Below are 21,321 nucleotides of genomic sequence, written 5' to 3' on the forward strand. Positions count from 1 at the left end.
AGCACCAGGATCCCCAGGAAGGGGCCGGAGGGGCTGCAGAGGGGAGGGATGGAGGTGCCGCGCTGCTCACCCAGCTTGCTGCAGCCGCCGGCGGTGCCACGGGTGATTCAGGGTGACCGACGTAACCCACGCCCCTTTGCCAGCTCGCCCCGTGTCCCTGAGTCACCGGCCACAGCCTCGTGGCACGTTGTCCCCGTGCGTCACAGCCCCCTGGCCGTGACACGCGTCCCAGCACACCGCAAATGTCCGGCAGCACCCCGAGGACACCAGCAACCCCAAAAAGCACCCGGCCAGCAGCGATCTTCGGTGACCCCGGGGGCTCCCCCGCCCGCCCCAAGGTACCTTCACCCCACCGGGACCATTCCCACACGGGAAACGTAATCCCAGAAGTTTCCACGCGAGCTGTGGTGGCCGGGGTCCGGAGCTGGCTCTGGGTGGGTCCCCCCAGCCCCGCCCCGATCCCCCGGTGTCCCCGGCACCCTCCTGGCCGAGGGAGCAGCACAGCGGCACGGTGGGAAGGGAGTGAAGTGGTTTGGCTTCATCACCCGAGTCTTTTTGCTTGCTCGGCGAAAAGTCTGGTTTCTCACCCTAAAATACAAAAAACCCAGCTGGAGTTGCGCTGTGCAGCTCGTCCCGCTGCTCCAAACCTCCCGGCGCCACATCTGCAGCGGCACAAAGAGGGGTGGCCCGGGGGCCGCCCCTCTCCCGGCACCGCCCGGCCCGGGTCCCCCCGGCCGCGGGGGAGGGTCGGGCCGGCGAGGGGAGGGGAAGGCTGAGGAGGGGAGGGCAAAGGAGAGGAGGGCCGGGCCGGCCGGCAGCTGCTGCTTGCAGAGCCGGAGCTCGTTTCCTGCTCGCTATCGCCCGGCTGCGCCCAGCTCCGGTCCCTCCCCACGCCCTGGTCCGTGCCTCAGTTTCTCCCTGCGAGGGGCTGTGGAGGTGAGTGGAGGGTGAGGATGGGCAGAGCATCCCTGGGCGTGGGGAGGTCAGGGCTCTGCTGCCCCTCGGCCCCGTGTCCCCCCGCTCGGTGCCAGCATCCCGAGCGCCGGTCCCCTCCGCCCGCCCCGCTGCGAGCATCGCTGCGCAAGGCGGGGACGGGGCTGACAAAACCGAGCGGTGATTCTGCCGTGCTGGGCAGCGCTCAGCCCCCCCGAACTCGTGTCCTGCTTGTCCCTGGGACGCTCCGTGGCAGGGTAGCGCTTTTTCTCAGGCTGACCCCTCCCCGCAGCCTCTCCCGGCGGCAGCGGCGTCCCCCCTGCTCCATCCTCGCTGCTTTTCCCCTCCAGCCGCTGACCTCTGCTGCCCTCGGGACAAAGGGGAAAGAGAGCAGTCCCTGCTCCTCCTCCTCCACCGGTGCTCCCGGTGATGAGTAGGGTGGGGAAGAGCTTTGCTAAGATCCACGAGGGATGCTCTGTGCATCATCACGGAGACGTCCTTGCCGCAGATGTGCTTTAGGGTAAAGGAGAAGTAGGAAGAGGAAAATTATGTGGGGTGTGAAACCTGGCCGTGACCAGACTTCCTCTTCCTCAGCTGCAAGAGGCAGGTCCTTCTGTGGGCTGGTGTTGGGCAGTGGGACAGGCTGAGCAGCGAAAATAGGGGAGCACATTTGCTTCTCCCCAAGTATTGTCTGTGCTCGGGGCTCCCTGGGATGTGGCCAGGCTGTGGTGTGTGGATCCCTGGCAAAACTTAATGCAGGTTAGTCCCCTCTCCTCAGCCCTTCTCCCCACAGCTCCATGCTGGGGCCTTGCAAAGCTGGGGTGTGCTCATGCACCCTCATCCCTGCCTCACACCAGAGGAGCTGACAGGGATTTTTCCCTTCCTCCAAGGATAAAACCCACCCAAATCAAGGCAAGTTTCTGTGGCATTGGCCAGGGTGGTCTCCCTGCCCAGTCCCACACCTGGGATGTTTCTCCTGAGCACAATAACGTTTGTAAGAACTTCCAGTGCCTTCACCCCTTCCTGACACTCTCCCAGCTCAGCTGGTGGTTGAAAGGAAGGGCTTTGGCCAAGCTGTTGGGTGGTCACAAGAAACTCTCCATCCTGCCCTGGCCTTTCACTGGAGGGGCTCTCCTGGGGTCCAGCCCAGCTCAGCAGCCTGGGTCAGCTTCATCCATGCTGGGAGCCTGGATCCCAAACCCAGGGCAGTCCATCCATGCTGGGAGCCTGGATCCCAAACCCAGGACAGCCCCATCCATGCTGGGAGCCTGGATCCCAAACCCAGGGCAGTCCATCCATGCTGGGAGCCTGGATCCCAAACCCAGGACAGCCCCATCCATGCTGGGAGCCTGGATCCCAAACCCAGGACAGCCCCATCCATGCTGGGAGCCTGGATCCCAAACCCAGGGCATTCCATCCATGCTGGGAGCCAGTGCAGCAGCAGTGAGGCGATCTGCTGAAAATCCTCCCAGCTTTCATCAGCTCTGGAGCTGTGTCCTTTCCCACCCTATTTCCATGTGCCTGGGAGCCACGTGAGCTCCCAAGCAGCTTCCCCCACCCTCTCCCAAGAGGCTGCTTCTCCTGGAAGGGACAGAGGGAGACCCTGACCTGCAAGGCGGGATGGGGTGTCCCTGCTCCAGGGGTGCACCCCATGTCCAGACCTGGGTGATGTCCCCATGGACATTTCTGCAGCCAACCAAAGCTGACATGAGATGAGTCAGGGCTGGCTGCAACCCCCCCCTCCTCCCCCCTGCTTGCAGGAACAGCGTTAAGGGAAGAAATGCGAGAGGCTTTGATGGAAGGAGCAAAGCCAGAGGCAGCCTAGCACAGCCTGTGCCCTCCTCCCCTGCCACTGGCCTTTGTGGGCTGAAAGCTGGGGTTTTGTATCAAGCCTGCAGGAACTGAGTTTTCCTAGGAGTTTCTGACCTTGCTTGCAGTTGTCAAGGGGGTTTGAGTGTGCCAGAGTGCTGGCAGGATAATCCTTTCTGTAGGAAACTGTGTAACACAAGGCTTGTTGTTCTGCCTCCTCTGAGCCTCCCTGCCAAAGCGGAGGGGCTGGAAAGCTTTCCCAGGCAGCACGCTGCCCCTGGCATCGTGTCCAGTGGGAATCAAGGCCGAGATGGGCTTTTTCCAGAGCCAGGGGCTGCTGAGGCTGGAGAAGATGCTCCCTGGGGCTGCTCTGTGGTGACCTAGGCAGGTTCCAGTGCAGGGATTTGAGCTCCTGGAGGACAACCCATCTGCACGGGGCACTGGTGCCTGGCAGCCAGCACTGCCTGGGCAGCCTCCATGGCACAAGGATGGGTGGGAGAGCTGCAAACTCTCACTGAGGTTCTCAGTGCTGCCTCAGTTTCCCCAGGCTCATCCTGTCTCACTAGCAGCTCTCAGGGGAAGAGCAGAAATCTGTCCTCAGGTCTCACAGGCCTGTCATGAATGCATGGGCCATGTCCTCTGTCCCCACGCTGCCACTCTGGTGTGTGCCAGCCCCTGCCGTGCCCCGCTGAGTGCCTGGTGCTATGTCTGCCCAGGAAGGAAGGGGTTAACATGCCCGGATTTCCTGAGTGTGATGCTGGAAGGGAAGGTGACCTGCAGAACTGCTTTGCAAGGCACGTTCTGGTATCGGGAAAGTCCTGAGTGAGGCTGAACTAGAAATCCAGCTAGAATTCGGCCTTTCCAGCCAAAATTTAAGCTCTGAAGTAACTCCTTTCTCCGCACACCCCCAGCCTGCTCCTCCCGCGGGCTGCCTAATTTATTCATGACATCCTTGTCCCGCTGCAGGGGTGGCCGCCACCTTCCGGGTGCTGCCACGTGCCCACGATAACACTCGGGGGCGAGAGGGCAAAGAGCTGCGGTTCAAAGGTGGAAGCTCTGCGTCTTCCCGAGCTTTTCCTGCAGATCCTCCTTGGCAGCTCCGTGTCTCTGCCGTGCCTGAGCTGGGCTGGGGGAGCCCTTCACAGCCCCGGGGCTTGGCCACAGTGGCTGGAAAAGGCAAAGTTTTGTTCTTGGTGCTGGGGCTGGCAAGACAGAGGGCACAGGCTGGTGCTCAGGGCAGTGCTGGGAGTGGGAGAGAGATGCCAGGAGAACTGGTTCCCTGGGAGATGCCAGGGGCAGGGGGTTTTGGGAGGCTTAGGGGGAATGTGCTGCATCCCTCTTCCCATGGCTTTTGTGGCATGATGGCGCTGCTTGTAGGGTGATTTGAGTTTTATTTGATTTCCTCACTGGTGCTTCCTCTGTGCTAATCTGCTTCCACCCACTCCAGGAGTGATAGAAGGGGAGGTGGGGGAAAAGGTCACCCCATTCCAGCTCCAGCCCCAAGGCTGGTCTTGCTGGTTTCTGCAGCAACTGTGTGGCTGATTCCTAAAGCCAGGAGCTCCCTCCCATCCCCCCATAGTGAAGGCGAGGCTGTGGAGGAAGGAAGTGGTATCTTTGCTCCAAAACAACTCACTCTGCTCTTGGCTCTTGCAGGTATCCGCTGCATGGAGGAAGCCACTCACTGCAGCCATAGCCCTCCTCATGCCCTGCCCTGAGGCCACCGTGGCAGGGTGACACCGTGGCTCTCTGGGTGCAGCATCCGGGGACAGTTCCTTCACTGCTGCCACAAAGTGCCATTTGTGACAGTGCCATCACCACCCGACAGCACCTGCAGCTGGGAAACCTGGCACTGAGACACCAGGTCTGGTATGGGATGTGTTTGGGGGTGGGGATCCAGGAGGGTCCCCTCCCTGCTGACCTCTGCTGTCCCTCTGCCAGGCTTCTGGGTGACACGGGATGAGTGTGCCAGCGGAGGAGCCGGGCAACCCTGCCCATGCCATCTTTGAGAGGTTCCTGCGTGCCGGGGAGTGCCGGGAGGTGCTGGGCTGCTTCCTGGAGCTGTGCCAGCAGCTGGGCCTGCAGGGCAGTGGGCTACAGCTCTACCATGGCCTCAAGGCTGCCCTCAACTACTGGAATGCCAAGGCCCTGTGGAGCAAGCTGGATAAGAAAGCTGGGCACAAGGACTATGACCAGGGCACAGCCTGTGCTGGCACGAAGGTAACTGGGATGTGGGGTGGGGGGTTTGGGTCTCTCTGTGCCCAGCGTCCTTGTGTTGGGTGAGAACATCCCCTGGGACACTCTGGCTCTCATCCCAGGAGGATGCAGGATGTGCCAGGCGGGAGGTTGATGGAGTTTAATGGGACAGGATGTTAATTAGCACTGCTCAGCTCCCCATGGCATGATGCCACCTCAGTGCCACCCAGCCAGCAGCGTCCTTCCTCCTCCCAGCTGCTTCTCGTTGGGGACATCCCATGGCAGGGCTGAGGGAGCTGTCACATCCTTTCTGGGAGATAGGAGCTGAAAACTGTCAAGTCCTTTCTGGGAGATTCCAAGTAGGATGTCCCCCTGGGGATATAACCCCAACCCTGCCCCATGGATGATGGCTTTTGTCCTGACTGCTGTGCCCCTTTGTCCCAGCCCTGTGCAGAAGCTCTCAGGAGACCAAACCCAGTCAGGGCTGCAGCAGACCTGCACTTTATCTCCCCCAATGCTTTAATTGCTGCCATTGCCCTGGGCGAAGGCAAGGTCCCGGGGATGGGGGGCATCCCACTTTGCAGGGACAATCAGGGGAATCCTGAGGAGGGCCAGATCCTGACCCGGCAGGCGGGGAGGTGCTGCCTTTGGGAGCTCTGGGGGGTTCACCCAAACCCTGCTTTGGGCTGCCCACCCCCTTCACTGGCCGTGCCGTGCCCTGGCAGTGCCTGGTGGTGGGCGCCGGCCCCTGCGGGCTGCGGGCTGCCATCGAGCTGGCGCTGCTGGGAGCCCGCGTGGTGCTGCTGGAGAAGCGCGACTCCTTCTCCCGCAACAACGTCCTGCACCTCTGGCCCTTCACCATCCACGACCTGCGCGCGCTGGGCGCCAAGAAGTTCTACGGGCGCTTCTGCACGGGCACGCTGGACCACATCAGTGAGTGTTGGGGGGACCAGGCTGGCTGTGGGGAGTCCCAGCACTCAGGGGTGCAGCCCTGAGGATCTCCCTCCCCTCCCAGGTATCCGGCAGCTGCAGCTGATCCTGCTGAAGGTGGCTTTGCTGCTGGGGGTGGAGGTGCACATCAATGTGCGGTTCGAGGGCCTTGTTCCCCCCACGGACAAGGCAGGTATGTAACTCTGCAGGGTGGGTGGCGTTCCTGGGGACAAGGACAGGGCTGTGGGTGGCCACTCTGAGCCCCTCAGTCTCTCTGCTATGCCTTTTTGGGGGGAATAAGATGCAGCCCTTTCCCAGCTCCCTGGGGACCAGCACATTGATGACCACCCCTCTCCCTGCAGGTGGCTGGCATGCTGTGCTGCAGCCCAGCTCCTCTCCCCTCACCCATTACGAGTTCGACGTCCTCATCTCAGCTGGCGGTGGCAAATTTGTCCCTGAAGGTGACAACGGGTGTCCCTGCAGCCCCAGGAGCAATATGGGGGGCTGGGTGGGGGCTCATGCCTCTGCCCTCCTGCAGGGTTCAAGCGGAAGGAGACGCGAGGGAAGTTGGCCATTGGCATCACCACCAACTTCATCAACCGCCACAGCCGGGCCGAGGTGGAGGTGGCTGAGATCAGCGGCGTGGCCCGAATCTACAACCAGAAGTTCTTCCAGAACCTCTACAACAAAACGGGTCAGTGGGCCCATGGTCCCAACCCCCACATGTGGGGTGCTGGGGGCTCCTGCCCCCTCCTGAGGGAGCTGGAGGCTCAGCCCCAGGATGTCCCCAGTAATGGGGTGCATGTCCTGCACATGGTAGCCCATTGCAGGGGACATTTGGTGTCTGAGCCCAGTGCTGGGACACGCCATGGCCTTGGCTCAGCCCCTTTTCTATCACCAGGCATTGACCTGGAAAACATCGTGTACTACAAGGATGACACTCACTATTTTGTCATGACGGCCAAGAAGCAGAGCCTGCTCAAGAAGGGGGTCATCCTCCAGGTGAGAAGGGCAGGATGTGGCCCTGGGATCTCACAGCAGTGGGCAGCTGAAAGCCTTGGAAGTGGGATGCAAATTGTGGATGCTGGTTTGGCTGCACACCCCTGGGGTGGTAGGGACTGCAGCAGCTGTTGCCTTTGCCACAGGAAAAATCCTTCCAGGATACTGAGAGTGCAGTGGCACAGCTGCACCCTAGAGCTGGGTGCTCCCAGGCTGAGGGACAAACATCACCTCCACATCCCAGTCAGGACAGGACTGAGTGGACTCCCATCCCCACAGGACAAAGCGGACATCGAGAGCCTCCTGGCCCCAGACAATGTCAACCGGGATGCCCTCCTTAGCTATGCCAAAGAAGCTGCCAACTTCTCCACCAACTACTGCCTGCCCGACCTGGAGTTTGCCCTCAACCACCGGGACCTGCCAGACGTTGACATGTTTGACTTCACCTGCATGACGCGCTCGGAGAACGCGGCGCTGGTGCAGGAGCACAACGGGAGCCGTGTGCTCCTGGGGCTGGTGGGCGACTGCCTGGTAGAGGTGAGAGCTTCCCCTGCAGCACCCCCTCATGGCCCCATTTCCCTCTCCCTGCAAGATGCATTGGTTGCAATATATTTCCCCTCCCTAAGTGCTTCTCACCCCAGTTGCCCAGTGCACTCCATCCTTGGGCAGCTCCCAGCAGTGGCATGTTTTGGGGAGGTTATCCCCTTCTGCAGCCCCAGAGGAGATCTGGGGTTGGTTCAGGATGGAGGAGCAGCCCAGCCCCTCCCCAAACGCAGCTGTGCTGGCTGGGGAGCAGATGGCCACCCCTCCTCTCCATGCGCGTCCTGCCGCCGCTCCCTCTTTCATCCCTGGCCAAGCCTGGCAGCTCCCAGCTCCTCCCAGCTGCCCAGACCAGCCATGCAACTCCAGTTCCAGCTCTGCCTTTCCCTTTGCAGCCCTTCTGGCCACTGGGCACTGGTGTGGCTAGGGGCTTCCTCGCCGCCTTCGACGCAGCGTGGATGGTGCGGCGCTGGGCGGCAGGGACACCCCCGCTGGAGGTGCTGGCTGAGAGGTGAGTGCCCCCACCCCGCTGGGCTGGCTCTGGAGCACGTGAGGATGGCAGCAGTGACATCAGCCCTGTCCCTTGCACCCAGGGAGAGCATCTACCAGCGCCTCTCGCAGACATCCCCGGACAACACCAACAAGAACGTCAGTCAGTACAGCATCGACCCGGCCACGCGCTACCCCAACATCAACCTGCAGGCCATCAAAGCCAGCCAGGTACCTGTCCAGGTCCTGCCATGGGACAGCCAGCCAGCCCAGCCTCCCTGGCTGTCAGGGTGACACTAATTTACCCAGTCTCCTGTCCCCAAAGGGTGTGAGACTGAAGCTAGTAGCCCACAGGATGCTGGATGCACTGTGGATGGTAGAGGGTTCTGCAGGGTTTTGGGGGGTGTCCAAGGGGTGTCCCCCTTGCCAGGGCCACCTCCCTGCATTGGCTCTGTACAGGTGGTGACCCACCACTGGCATGTCCCCATTGGCAGGTCAGGGACCTCTACCTGGTGGGCATGGTGGAGGTGGACCACAAGAGGAAGAGCAACGCCCGGCTCAGCACCGGTAGGAGCAGCCAGTCCTGCCCCATCCCTTCCAGCAGCCCATGCACAAGTGGCCACTGCCCTGATTTTCCTCCCCATCCTTGTTTCTTGTGCCCTGGCCTGTGTCCAGCAGGCTGTCCTGGTGACACCAGTGGCTTCTATCCCCTCTGCTTGTGGCCCATATGGGGACACAGGCCCCTGCTGCCTTCTGGGGAGGAGGCTGTGCCCCCCCAGGCTGCGCAGATGTTGAGCCATGAAATATTGACAGATGCTTTCTCAACATAGTTATTGAGACTTGTGGGGGGCACAGGGGGCGTCTCAGGTTGCTCCCATGGGATCCCTTTCCTCTTAAAGCATGGAGTCTGAGGCAGGAGGTGGACTGGGGGGGGTGTCCCCTGTCTCTGCCTCCCCAGTGGCCTCTGGAGCTGTCTGTGAAGAACTGCTGAGCTGGTGCCAGGCCAGCACTGCTGGGTACCCTGGCGTGGCTGTGACCAACTTCAGCACCTCCTGGACCAGTGGCTTGGCCCTCTGTGCCCTCATCCACCGCTTCCGCCCCGACCTGGTGTGAGTGCCTGGAGCCCCCAGCACCCTCCACCTTGCACAGCCCACCCTGATGGCAGCCATGTCTCTCCACAGGGACTTTGACTCCATAGACCCCCAGGATGCCATTCAGACCCACCAGATGTTGCTGGACATAGCAGAGCAGGAGCTGGGCATCCAGCCTGTCCTCTCCAGTGCTGAGATGGCCACCTTGACAGAGCCTGACTGCCTGGACCTCATCACCTACCTCAGCCACTTCTACCAAATTTTTGGGACCTCTCCAGGTATGAGATTTTGGGGGGATTTGTCCCATCCTGAGCTCCACTGGGGCTGGCTGGGTCCCACCAAAATGGCCATGTCCTGTGCAGAGGTGGAGGTCAGCAAGAAGCCACTGTCTCCCCCTGGCACACGAGGGGCCATCCTCTTCCTCAGCAAGCTGCAGAAGAGCCGGAACCTGGCACACAAACGTAGCCAGGTGAGGGACCCCCACCCACACCCTCGTGGCACACCAAAACCCTGTCACACTCCCCACCCTAACCACCCCCTTTGGAGTTGCAGGACGGTGCCCAGAAGGACAGTGAGGCCAAGAGGAGCCGCAGGGACACCGAGGTGGGGCTGCCCCAGGTGCCCCACGGGGGCTCTGCTGGGGTGCAGCTGTCCTGGGGGGAGAGTGGGGGGCTGACCCTGCCCTTGGGTCACTTGTAGCTGGACACGGGGCTGGATGGAGACACTCTGGACAGTGCCCACGAGCTGCCACAAGCCACGGGGATGGACCCAGGGCAGGTTGGTCCTTGTGTCACCTTGGGACGGAGGGTCCAGCTCAGGGCAGGGGGGCACCGGGAGGGCACCAGTGGCTGGCAGGGCCAAGCCAAGGGCTGGGACCAGTGCTGCACAAGCGAACGCCCACAGGTTCCCAGCTCCTCCCTGCCTGTTTCCTGACCCAACTGGTTTTCCGGAGCCAAGGCTTGCCTCTCCCTCAGCCACCCCAGCACCCAGAGCCAGCGCTGTAAGAGGGGCAAAGCCCTGCCCCGCGCCCCCATGGCTGCTGGCACAGCCACAGGGCAGGGTGGGTGCCAGGCCCCCGGTGCCAGCCCTGCCTGTCCTGTCCCCCCGCAGCCACCGAGGGACAGGACAGGGGAGAACAGCGACGCCTGCTACTTCTGCGGGCGCCGTGTGTACATCGTGGAGAGAGCCAGCGCCGAGGGACGCTTCTTCCACCGCGGCTGCTTCCAGTGCCGGCGCTGCGGGGCCACCCTGCGCCTGGGCGACTACGCCTTCGACGAGGAGGATGGTGAGGCAGCTCCTGGGGAGAGGGAATGCTTGGGGGCGCGACTTCTCCGCCTCGCAGGTTGTCACAGGAGTTCGCCCCCACCCCCTCCCTCCAGGTAATTTTTACTGCTCGCTGCACTACCCCAATCCAGCCAGCATGGACCTGCCCCGGGAGGAGGCTTCAGCGCTGCCTGATGGGGTAAATCACCCTAAATCCCTGTGGGTGATGGAGGAAAGGCAAAATGTTTAGGGGGGTGCTTGGGTGTGGGCCTGTGCTGCATTGCCCCTCTGCTCTGGCTCTGCTGTAGGATGCTGATGCTGCTGCCCGCCCGCCCTCAGATGATGGAAGGTCATGTGTGTCCCCCATGGAGTGGGCACCCAGTCCACTTCAGCCCACTCCAGCAGCCCCAGAGGCAGGGGAAGAGCCTGGGGACGTTGAGGACACTGCAGATACTGGTGACATAGAGGAGCAGGAGCTGCTGGCACAGCCTGGGGGGGATGTGAGGGAAGAGGAGGTTCCCAGAGCGGAGCCCCAAGGAGCAGCAGAGGAGGGTGAGGAGACTGGGGGCAGGAGGAAGATCATCCTTACGCCACTGGAGAAGCTCAGTCTGTCCACACTGAACCTCACCAGTGAAGCTGAGCCCGAGTCTCCACTGAAGCCAGCTCGTCTGAGGCTCCAAGCAGCACCTGGGGCCCTCCCTGCCCTGCGGCAGGGACAAGGCGCCTGGAAGGAGGAGGAGGAGGAGGAGAAAATTGACATGGAGAAAGGTAGGTGGTACAAACTGGAGTCTCCAGATGAGCAGAGCTCTCAGGCCCTGCAGGACCCTGCTGTATCCCACATCTTGCTCATGAGGAACCAGCCTGAAACAGCTTTTTCTTGGGCAGATTTGGAGGAGACTGACAGTGAAGAGGGGGAGGAAGTGGAGGAGGAGGAGGAGGAGGAGGATGAAGAGGAGGAGAAAGAGGAAGAGGAGGAAGACACAGGCCTTGGCATCATGAAAGACTTGGTGAGGATTTTCCCCAAGTGATGGTGGCACCACCAGCACAGGGGGTAGCTGGGACTGTTGCTCCTCTCACAGAGGCATCAGGTCTGGCTCAGCTGTGGCTGCCAAGGCAGGAGGTGCCTGGTGCAGGGACTGACCCCCCTGCCCGTGCCACCATCCTTTCACAGTACCCAGAGCCCAGGGAAGAGGAGAAATACCCCAGCTGGAAGCGCACACTGGCCCGCCGGACCAGGGAATCCCAGATGAAGAGGTTCTGCAGAGCCCAGGTAACCCCAGAGGGGAGAGCCATGTCCCCAGCGTGGCACTGCACCCTGTCCCCTGCATCCTGCTGCTGGTGGCCACATGCTGGCAGGTGCTGGCCTGCAGGTGAGTGCTGCCCTTCTCTTACAGGCCATCCAGAGGCGGCTGGAGGAGATTGAGGTGACATTCCGGGAGCTGGAGCAGCAGGGCATCAAGCTGGAGAAATTACTCCGGGATGAGAATGGTAAAGCCAGGGTGGATGGAGCACTGTGACCCTGCAATGGGGGTCTGCACCCCACTGACCATTCCCCTGTCCTGCAGAGAGCGTGGCTGACCAGCAGACACAGTGGACAAACCAGCTGCTGTACCTGGTGCAGAAGAAGAACAATCTGATGACGGAGGAGTCAGACCTCATGATCGCGTGAGGCTTGCAGGATGCTCCCTGGTCGGTGTGGGGGCTCAGCTCACCCCAGTCCCCTGCCAAGCCAGTACCCAGCACATCCTTTTCCTCCCCACAGGGTGCAGGAACTGAAGCTGGAGGAGCAGCAGTGTCAGCTTGACGAGAAGCTCCGGAGTTACATGAACAAGGAGGGTGAGTGCCAGCACGTGCCAGGGAGAGGAGCCCTTTGCACGGTGCAGGGAGCAGGTCAGGGCTTGTGGCCTTCCCAGCTCTACTCTGGCCCCCTGCACCCACAGATGCCCTGAAGACACCTGAGGATGAGAAGGCTGAGCAGGAGATCCTGAAGCAGCTGGTGGAGGTGGTGAATAAGCGGAACATCCTCATCCAGTTGCAGGAGGAGAAGCGGCTCAGTGAGCTCCGGGCCTGACCTGCACAGCCCCGGGGCCACCAGTCCTCCCTGGGGGACCAGCAGAGTGTGTGTGAATGAGTCCTGGGCTGAGCACCACCCTGAGCTACCTCTGGAGGTGGTGATGCCCCAGGTGCCAGCAGCTGCCGCAGCAAATCCAGCTCCCTGCTTGCCAAAGTCTGTCACGGAGGGGCCAGACCCGCTGGTGGATGCCCATGTGAGGAGACACCGAGCAGCACTCAGCCTTGGGGGGCTGAGAGGGCATTCCTGTGCATGGCTGCAGTGCCTTTGCCTTGTGCTGGCTGGAAAACTCACAGGGGACTGCAAAATGGGACTGTGGTGGCTCCCAGCAGCAAGGAGGTGACTGGCCGCCAGAGACAGATGTCATATGTGCAGGGGCACCTTCAGGAACGGTCCCTCAAAGCCACCCTGGGACATCCTTCCCAGCTGAGGGCATCCAGTCTGGACTGTTCATCTCAAGGGACATCTGCCTGTACAAGCTGGGGCCAGTGACAGACTGGGCTGGTCCAGCTGCTCTGCACCACTGCTTTTGGATGCCACGTCCATGCCGTCCCCAGCTGCTGCAGGAAACCAGGGTCAGAACCCTACCATGAGTCCCCTGGGCTAGGGAAGGGCTTTTTGTCCTGGAGCTCCTCAGGGAATTGTGCTCAGGGCTAACTGAGGACAAGGGACACCAGTGGCTGTGCCCTCCTTGCCCCTTTGGGATTCCTTCTGCTTAGCAATGCCACTCTGGCCTTTGTACAGACCTCAGATGCCCCTGGAGTCCCTGGCTACTGCCTCTGTGGCCAAATGGTGCTCATGGCAGCCCAGGTGTGTTGGGATGGGGGCCCCAGGCATAGGTTCCTCTTTTAGCAGCACCACCCTGTGCTCAGCCCTCATCCTTCCATTCCCCTCAGCACCTCTTCCAGCCCTCCCTGTGTTTGTACCAGCCCTACAATCCTGCTGCAAACCCCCTCCCTTCAAATAAACCCCCCCCATACCCAGTGCCAAAGGTTAAAATGTTGCCTTTATTTTCCATCAGTCAGGACAGGTTGCCAGAACAGCCACCAGTGTAAACTTTGAGGCCATCCCAAGCAAGGGGAGCCTTAGTGTCTCAAGCCTTCCAGCCAGCCCAGTGGGTCCCTCCGTGTACAAAATAGTGTATTTAAAAAGACAGCAATAAAAATCTGCCTCCATTGTGGTTCTCACAGGGGTCAATGCAATAAATCTACCCCAAAAACCTTAATTTCTCCCAGAGGCAGCTGCCAAACCTGCACTACTGCATTGGCTGCAGTGATGCTCGCCTAAGTCCTGAATTTAGCTAAAAACAAGGATGAAAAAGGGGGCATGGTGTGGCCAAGGGGGACATGGTGGGACAGCCAGAGCCTCAGCTCAGCCTTCGCTGGGACGCTCCTGCAGGGCCCTCAGCACCATCCACATCTGGTCCTCGGTGCCGTGCAGCATCTTCACCTCCATGGTGTGAAACAGGTGGAGACCGGTGGCGAGGACGAGGACGCCGAGGGCGAGGAAGGCCAGCAGGCAGAAGGAGAGCTTGGGGAAGGGCTGCTCTGCGCCCAGTCCTGCCAGTGTGGCCAGTGCAGCTGCAGCCTGGAGCAGCAGCAGCAGCAGGGCCAGCACGGCCATCCTGCCCGAGGAGTAGCGCTGCTGCCGCGCCGCCCGCAGCCCCGCGCCCACCTCTGTCCGTGCCTCTGTCACCACATCTGCCAGTGCTGGGTCTGTGGGGACAGGGGTCTTCAGCAGGGTGGGACCCCCATATACCATCCCTATACCCTCCCCATACCACCCCAATAGTCTTCTCCCCATGCCCACCGCTCTGCAGCCCTCCTCAAGCAGCACCACAAGGGGAAACATCCCCAAAGAGCTCCATCCAACCCCACCAGTCCATCCAGCAGCCCCCCAGCACAGAGTGGATGCTGGCAGCAGCCCCCCGACTTACCAGCAGTGCCAAGGGTGGCACCTGCAGGCTGTCCCTGCCTCTGGATGTGCAGTGTTGCCATCACAGCTTCATGGTCTGAGAAGGGGATGTCCATGCCTGGGGCTCGCCCCGTGGTGGTCTTCAGCTCCTCACACTTCACCGTGAAGCTGGAGATGGCCTGGATGAGGGGACACGGGGGTCACAGCAGTGCCTCACCCCCACCACTCACAGCTGGTGGGGTGGGCAGACATCCCTGTTACCTTGTAGAGGATGTAGTCAATGCGGATGCCCAGCGGGAAGGGCAGCAGCTCTGACTTGTCAGTGAAGCAGTTGTCAGGGACAAGGGTGCAGCCGTTCTTACAGCCCTGAGACAAGAGCCTAGGTGAGCTGGGGGCTCTTGGTGTGCCCAGGGACCCCCCTCAGCCCCTCAGCTCACCTCAAAGTGCATGGCCTCAGCAAAGGCGTCCTGCAGCCCCGTCCAGCCACGCAGCAGCCGGATGCCCACATCTTCAGGGTGCATGTTCAGGTCCCCTCCCAGCAGCACCACATCTGCTGCCTTTGAGGTGTGTCTGTGGGGACAGGAGTGTCTGTCCTTCCCTGCCCTGCCTGGCACCCGACTGGAGTGACTGGGGCCTGCCCAGTGCTCCTCCACCTTATTCCTGACTGGGACTGGTGCAAATGGGAGCTCTCTGCAGAGCAAGCCCCAGGGGCAGAGGTGACCACACGTGTCCTGGGGGCCTGCAGGGGGACACCCCACGGCTGCTCACCTGATGAACTGTGCCAGCTCCCAGGCCTGCACCAGGCGGTGGGGCAGGTAGGCGTCCTTGTCCCGGCAGTACTCGGCGTGCAGCTGGAGAGAGAGGGAAAGCAAAGGGGCTCTGACTCCTGCCCTGCTCCCAGGCTCCCTGCAAACCCACCCAAACCTCCAAGCAGTCCCTGCCAACACCTCTGTCTTTATGTCACCCCGACTGCATAACCAGGTTATGGGCCCCTGCCCTGAGCAATAATTTATTAAATCAGCGCATAGCCAGGGCAGAGGGTGGAGAGCAGGGTTAAAGCAAGGGAACAATAAAACAGGGGTATGGCTACTCATTCCCCTCCTCTCCATTGTTCCCCCCATGCTGGGTTCTTCCCTGGGTTGCTCACGTGGGTGACGTAGACGTTGAAGATGATCCCTGAGATCTTCATAACGACGAGACCAACGGACTTGCCACAGAACCAGTCCCCGTGCTGGAGCTGCCCAAGGGGAGGAAGGGCAGGTCAGGGCTACTGAGGCTCTGTGGGGATGGACACCGTGGTGCCACGTGCCCCCCACCCCACCTACCATGTAGGGGTACCCGTTTAGTGAGTACTGATAGAGGAGTGTGTCCAGAATGGGGAACCTGGAGAAGACGCAGAGGCCGCTGCCGATCACCCCGCTGTGGGAAGGAGGAAGCACAGTGAGCAGACGTGGCTCCCAAAACCTCTGCCTCGCCCTAGCCCTGGGCCAGGAGGAGTCCCCGGGTGCCCGGATCCCAGTGTGCTCCTGGGATCACCCCACTGCCCAGGCATGGGGTCTCCAACAGCAACAGAGGTTACCTAAAGGACCTGCAGCAGTCTCTGCAAGTGACAAACCCCGAGGACATGGCACAGCCCTGGCACTGCCCCACAGACAGCCCCAGGAGGCTGAGCTTGCCCCAAGGACATGGCACAGCCCTGGCACTGCCCCACAGACAGCCCCAGGAGGCTGAGCTTGCCCCAAGGACATGGCACAGCCCTGGCACTGCCCCACAGACAGCCCCAGGAGGCTGAGCTTGCCCTTCTCACCTGCGGAAGTAATGGGAGAAGGGATAACAGCCTGCTAGTTTCAGCTTCAGCTCACTGTAGTCCTGCTCGCTCCACACCTGGAGGACAGAGGGACAGGCTGAGAACAGTCATGCCCATGTCCCAGGCTGGGAATGGGTGCATTCAGCTCACAAACTGCCCTCACCTCCTGCAGCAGCACCAGGTCAAAGCCCTCCTGGCGCAGCGTGTCCCCGATGAGCCGCACGCGCTGCTGCCGCCGCTTGCTCAGGTAGCGGATGGCCCTGCCAGAGAGGGGTGACAGTCAAAGCCTGGTGGGGACAGGAACATGAGGCTCTTGGGGCCATTGTGACCCGAAACGAGGGAGAGAAAGAGGGCTCCAGTACCAGCAGAAGCAGAATGCACATGGGAAAGATGGAAGGGCCATGCGAGGACAAGGGGACAAAATGCAGGGAGGCTGTTTGGGGACAGCTTCTCCTGTCTGCAGAACTGAGGCAGCTCATCCTTGCTTGGGGTGCAAATGGGGTTTTTTTTCTGGGGCTAACAAGCACGGAAGGGACAGGAGGCACTACCCAGCCAAGCACCTCATGACCCTCTGGGGAGGGGAGAGCGGTGTGACCCCAAAATGAAGGGGACACAAAGGTGACCCCAAGGTGGGACCCCTTCCCCAGTGTGGTGCCCCCAATCTCCTCTACACAGCCTGGCACAGACCTGGCAAAGTCTGGACTCACCAGCAGTTGAGGTTGAAGATCCGGAGGCGCAGGGTGGGCTCTCCCTCCATGGCTTATCAGGGGTCTGTGGGGGTCAGCGGGCAGCGCCGGGCACAGGGGGCACCTGCGGGGAGCGGGTAGGAGTGGCAGCCCCTGGGAGCCGGTGCAGGCTGCAGGACAGAGCCAAGGAGCCAGGCTGGGAAGGCAGAAGGGCTGAGCCGAGGCAAAGGCCAGGAAGGAAGGAAAAAGGCTCAGGGTACTCCAGGCCATTTGCCTCCTTTCCTGCACACAAGGACCACCCCAAACCCTAAAGTGCCCCCGTACAGGGATCCATGTACCCAAACCACCAATGTCACCCCACATGCAGTGTCTGGGGACACCGGTGGGCCAGGGATGGGCTACAGAGCTCTGCCTGTCAGCGAGTTGTGCGCCAGGGATGGACTTTCATCTTGGTTTCAAAGTGGAGCTGCGAGGCACGGGCATGGGACACCGTCACACACCTCCCCTCTCGGGAAGCCCACGGATCCTTTTTGGGACCTCAAACCCCGGAGGAGCCAGCAGCTCCGGAGCAGCCCCAGCTCTCCGCCAGCTCCGCTTCCCCTCTGCCTGACCCCGCGCGATTGTCCCAATTTCCGGTTTAGAAGCTAAAAAGAGCTTCTAAACCCGGAGCTCCAGGATGCCGGTGCGGGCAGCCAGGCTCTGCCTGCCCCGGCGGGATCACCCGGCGGGATCATCCCGTTCCTGGGCCGCGTTAATTAATGCCGGCGGCTTCCCCCGAGCCTGAGCCCCCGGGGGCTCTCCCCGCTCCCCGCGGGACGCGGCGGAGACGGGAGCGGGACAGCGGCAACAGGTGGAGCGGGAACAGGAGCGGGGCAAGCGGGGAAGCGCGGACAGGAGCGGGGAAACAGGAGAGCGGGGACGGGAGAGGGGCAAGCGGGGGAGAGGAGCTGCAGGAGGAGCGGAGCCGCAGGACGAGCGGGGGCGGCAGCGGGGTAACCGGAGGAACGGAGCGATGGGAGGGTCGGAGCTGCAGGAGGAGCGGGGCTGGGGGCAGCGGAGCAACAGGCGGAGCGGGACCGGGGGGAGCGGGACCGGGGGGAGCGGGGCCGGGGGAAGCGGGATCGGGAGCAGCGGGCGAGCAGCGAGCGGCGGGGCCGGGAGCGGACCTGCGGCGGGCCGGGAGCGGCGCGGGGCCGCGGGACTACGCGTCCCGGCAGGCAGCGGAGCGGGGCGGAAGGGGCAGGACCGGGATCGGGGCCGGAGCCGGAGCCGGGGCGGGGGGGTGAATGGGGCCGGGAAGGGCGGAGGGGGCCCCGGCGGGTGTGGTGGGTGTAACGGGGTGTGATGGGTGTAACGGGGCGCGCCAGGGGTGCGGGAGGGATAGCGGGTGCGGGCGGTGGTGGAACGCGTGTGTGTCCCTGAGTGTAGGATGGGGTGTGTGTACCGACAGCTGGGACACCGCGAGCAGCGCTTGGAGGGGTGGGGGTGACACACCAACCCCTCTGTCACCCTGTGGTTGAGGGAGAGACCCCCTAAAAGTGTTCCTGAATCCAGGGATGCTGCGGGGAAACACAGGGAAGGTTCTGCCATGGCCAACCCGACTTTTCCCAAGCAAACCCTGCAGCTGTGATGCAAACTAGAGCAAAACACGGCGGGATGCGGCATCCTGGTACCCAAAATTCGGCTTCCAGGAGAAGCATTACCCAGCCAAGGGTAATGGCAGCTCTCATAGTCCTGTCTGTCGAAGAAAATCCCAAGAAATAAAATATGAACTTCAGAACCGCTTGAGCCAACCCATGAACAAATAATTTTAATGGTTTTTTTCAGCAGACCGTAGTTTTCTCGGAGCTCCACAGTCTCCTCTCTTTGAAGTTGGACAGATACAGTAAACACAACAAATATATGATACAACCCATCACAGCTGGATTAAAAAAAATACACAAAAAATATAATACATAAAAAAATGGATTTTTAACATTGTGGACTGACGCAGCTCTAAAAATGGTGATTGTAACCCTGGTAAGCTTTACAAAGTCTTTAAAAAAATAAAACAGTACTTCATGTGAAATTCATAAATACACTGGAGGCGAACGGAGGGGCTGGGGGAGTTGAGAAAGTGTCTCTGGGATCATGACTAAACCCCAGCCAGGGCTGCTGGGGGCACCAGTCTGTGTGCGTGGGTGCAGTGTGAGCCCTGGGCTCGGTGCAGGCAGCAGGGAGGGAGGGATGGATGGAGGCACAAACCTGTCCAGTTAACAAAGAGCTTCATCCCCCATCAGGGCTGGGAGTGGGCACGCCTGTGTTTTATGGTGGGGGAGTTTTGAGTTTTCATTCCCAGAGTTTTAGATCAGTGAGTGAAACAGAAGAAAAAAAAAAAAAACAAAAACCCAAAAACCTACAAAACAACAAACAAACATGCTACATATGAGAACTTGGCCCAGCACAGCCCTGGCATGGTTTGCCAGTGCCTGGCCTTGGATTTTTCCCTCTCTCTTTCCCTCCCTGCTCACAGCAGCCACCTCAGTCCAGTCCCACCACTGAGCCCTTGGCCTGGCATGGGGCTGGGATGGCTCTGCCCCATCCCACAGGGATGGGTGGCTTTTCCCAGTAGCAAGAGGTCGAAGTCCCCTTGCTTCACAGGACACGTGGCATCAAGGCAGCAGCCAAGGTGCTTTCCTGAGCTCTGGGGCTGTTCCTGCTCCTTGCACTGGCAGCACTGAGCCTAAACCTGCCCTGTCCCCCTCCCAAAGCAGCTGCAGTGCCCCTCAAAACACTCCTGCCCTCCTTCCCACTGCCTTCACTCCCCTGCCAACATGAGAAACCCCTCCAGACCTGGCCACCTCAGGCTCTCTGTCCCCCTGCCAGCCTCCTGCCACCCTGCTCCCTGCCACCTCTGTCCCTCTGTGACCCTCCTGCACCCTGGGGTTGCTTTCCCCAGACTCTGCCCTTGCAGTTGCAGCCTCAGGACTGGGCACTCTGCCTTGGCTTACTTTGGGCTGCAGCCACAAAAATACCACCAAGCTGACCCAGTCCCTTATCCTGGCACCCCTCCTGTTCTCTGTCCCCTCTCTGTCCCTGTCCTTTCTGTCCCAAACTCTGCCCACTGACAGCTTGGCCCTACATTGCTCATTTCGTTTTTCCCTGCACCTCCCTGGCCACTTCCCACAGGATGCAGGAGAGTGGATGGAGCAGTTTGGAACAGTCTTTGCAGAAAAAAAGGCAAAAAAAGGTGAAGGAAAAAAACAAACAAACAAACAAAAAAAACAACAACCAAAACCAAGGAAAATGTACATATACAAATTAAATCAGGCAATCTGCCCTCACTGCTCTCTACTCATGACTCCTCAGCAAGTGACCACAGTGGGGACACTGAGCCTGGGCCACCCCCAAGTGCAATTCCTGAACACAGCACAAAGAATCCTCCACAAATCCCAGCCAGAGATGGAGGCATCCCAAACCTTTCCCTAAACAAGACACTTCCAGGCAGGGTGGGAGGGCAGTACCTGGGCACTGCAGAGGGCCATCAGCCTGATTACAAGCATGGTGTCTTTTTAAAAAGTACTAAAAAGCACTTTCATTGGGAAAAAAAAAAAAAAAAAAAAGGAAAAAAAGGAGCCATAAACCCCCATGGTTTGCATTGTCAATGCCCTCATGCCTTCACTGCCACTGGCTCCCAGTGCCCCAGCTGGGCATGGAGGAGCATCCCTGGGGGTGGCAGTGTCCCCCTCCTCCACTCTGCCCTGCACATCCATCCCCATGTCCCCCAGGCTGTGCCACGCGGTGCCACTGCCACTGTTGCTGCCATGCCAATCATCTTCAGACCTGGCACGGTGCTGCATCCTCCTGACTGTCCATGCTCGCTGCTCTCCTCTCCACTCAGGGCTGGGGCCACTTCTGAGCGAGGCTGGGGTGAAAGGAGGGGTCCTTCTCTGCTCCCACGTCCTGCTGCTGGTGGCACGGTGGGATCCTGGCCTTCATCAGCAACACCGAGGGCTGCTCTCTCCCTCTCCAGCACCAGATGTGGTTTCCTTTCTCCCTACACTTCCTTTCCCATTCTTCTCTTCTTTTTTTTTTTTTTCTTTCTCTTTTTTTTTTTTTTTTTTTTTGGTAATTTTATTTATTTATTTAAAAAAAAAAAAAAAAAAAAGAAACTGTTCCTAAGTAGAAAACATCTGCGATCACAAGTCAGTCTTTTTTGGCTATTGTTTTCCTTCCTCCTCCTGTCTTCAAATGACTTCTCACAAGGCAACAGGCATAAAGGGTGGCTTTTCTGCAGGGCCCCCTCCCTCCCCTGCACGCCCTTCATGCCCTGCCTGTCCCCAAGGGCCCCTAGTCCTTGACCAACTTGTACACGTGGTGCTGGGCGCCGTGCTCGCTGGTGGAGACCTCGAAAACGAAGGCAATGCAGAGCAAGGTTTCCTGGGTATCCCTGTTCGTAACAACCTGCAGCAGAGCAGAGCGTGTCAGGGGAGTGCTGTGCCCGTGGGCAGATGCTGTTACCTGGGGGGTTGCATGGGCTCAGGCACAGCCACTTTGCACCATGAGAAGATTTCCTACCTGTTATTTGTAGGGCCACACAGGCAGAAGCACAGCCAA

The 21,321-nt window shown here is 60.4% G+C and overlaps 3 protein-coding genes and 1 long non-coding RNA gene across 21 annotated transcripts in view; 2 read left to right on the plus strand and 2 right to left on the minus strand.

The window, feature by feature from the left end:
- On the plus strand, window positions 1–13,498 carry MICAL1 (microtubule associated monooxygenase, calponin and LIM domain containing 1). Of its 6 annotated transcripts, none has more exons than XM_050985267.1 (26): window positions 1–338; window positions 4,396–4,603; window positions 4,681–4,959; window positions 5,661–5,868; window positions 5,951–6,058; window positions 6,228–6,326; window positions 6,404–6,559; window positions 6,767–6,867; window positions 7,144–7,401; window positions 7,800–7,915; window positions 7,998–8,124; window positions 8,388–8,460; window positions 8,852–9,002; window positions 9,075–9,262; window positions 9,347–9,453; window positions 9,531–9,587; window positions 9,684–9,761; window positions 10,095–10,269; window positions 10,364–10,446; window positions 10,556–11,015; window positions 11,133–11,254; window positions 11,419–11,517; window positions 11,642–11,735; window positions 11,813–11,912; window positions 12,010–12,083; window positions 12,188–13,498. In XM_050985267.1, the coding sequence occupies exons 3-26, from the start codon at window positions 4,699–4,701 to the stop codon at window positions 12,316–12,318; spliced, it is 3,426 nt and encodes a 1,141-aa protein (XP_050841224.1). In that variant the 5' UTR covers window positions 1–338; window positions 4,396–4,603; window positions 4,681–4,698; the 3' UTR covers window positions 12,319–13,498. The 6 variants fall into 6 exon arrangements, 5 of the variants coding, with proteins under 5 accessions (XP_050841224.1, XP_018778940.2, XP_018778942.2 ...); XR_001992037.3 differs by lacking the exon at window positions 1–338 and adding an exon at window positions 772–936 and having other exon boundaries at window positions 11,813–11,936; window positions 12,188–12,224; XM_018923395.3 differs by lacking the exon at window positions 1–338 and adding an exon at window positions 773–936.
- SMPD2 (sphingomyelin phosphodiesterase 2) lies at window positions 13,306–17,973 on the minus strand. Of its 4 annotated transcripts, none has more exons than XM_030232736.2 (11): window positions 17,892–17,973; window positions 16,747–16,849; window positions 16,203–16,299; window positions 16,040–16,116; window positions 15,558–15,651; window positions 15,380–15,469; window positions 15,001–15,083; window positions 14,670–14,802; window positions 14,494–14,598; window positions 14,255–14,411; window positions 13,306–14,033 (listed from the first exon to the last, which is right to left on the minus strand). In XM_030232736.2, the coding sequence occupies exons 2-11, from the start codon at window positions 16,794–16,796 to the stop codon at window positions 13,690–13,692; spliced, it is 1,230 nt and encodes a 409-aa protein (XP_030088596.1). In that variant the 5' UTR covers window positions 16,797–16,849; window positions 17,892–17,973; the 3' UTR covers window positions 13,306–13,689. The 4 variants fall into 4 exon arrangements, with proteins under 4 accessions (XP_030088596.1, XP_030088597.1, XP_050841247.1 ...); XM_030232737.2 differs by lacking the exon at window positions 17,892–17,973 and adding an exon at window positions 17,226–17,821; XM_050985290.1 differs by lacking the exon at window positions 17,892–17,973 and adding an exon at window positions 17,226–17,821 and having other exon boundaries at window positions 16,747–16,938.
- LOC127060813 (uncharacterized) lies at window positions 17,443–19,119 on the plus strand. Of its 2 annotated transcripts, none has more exons than XR_007780153.1 (3): window positions 17,443–17,575; window positions 18,280–18,438; window positions 18,553–19,119. It is a non-coding gene; the product is annotated as an uncharacterized LOC127060813 (long non-coding RNA). The 2 variants fall into 2 exon arrangements; XR_007780154.1 differs by having other exon boundaries at window positions 18,556–19,119.
- TEAD3 (TEA domain transcription factor 3) overlaps window positions 18,510–21,321 on the minus strand; it is a 24,454-nt gene continuing 21,642 nt past the window's right edge. For all 9 annotated transcript variants that reach the window (XM_030232732.2, XM_050985289.1, XM_050985284.1 and 6 more), the window contains one exon: window positions 18,510–21,168. In XM_030232732.2, the coding sequence (XP_030088592.1) occupies window positions 21,055–21,168 (114 nt within the window). In that variant the 3' untranslated portion in view covers window positions 18,510–21,054. The remainder of the gene's footprint in view (window positions 21,169–21,321) is intronic.

The sequence above is a fragment of the Serinus canaria genome, chromosome 26, assembly GCF_022539315.1.
Source record: "Serinus canaria isolate serCan28SL12 chromosome 26, serCan2020, whole genome shotgun sequence".
Classification (NCBI taxonomy): domain Eukaryota; kingdom Metazoa; phylum Chordata; class Aves; order Passeriformes; family Fringillidae; genus Serinus; species Serinus canaria.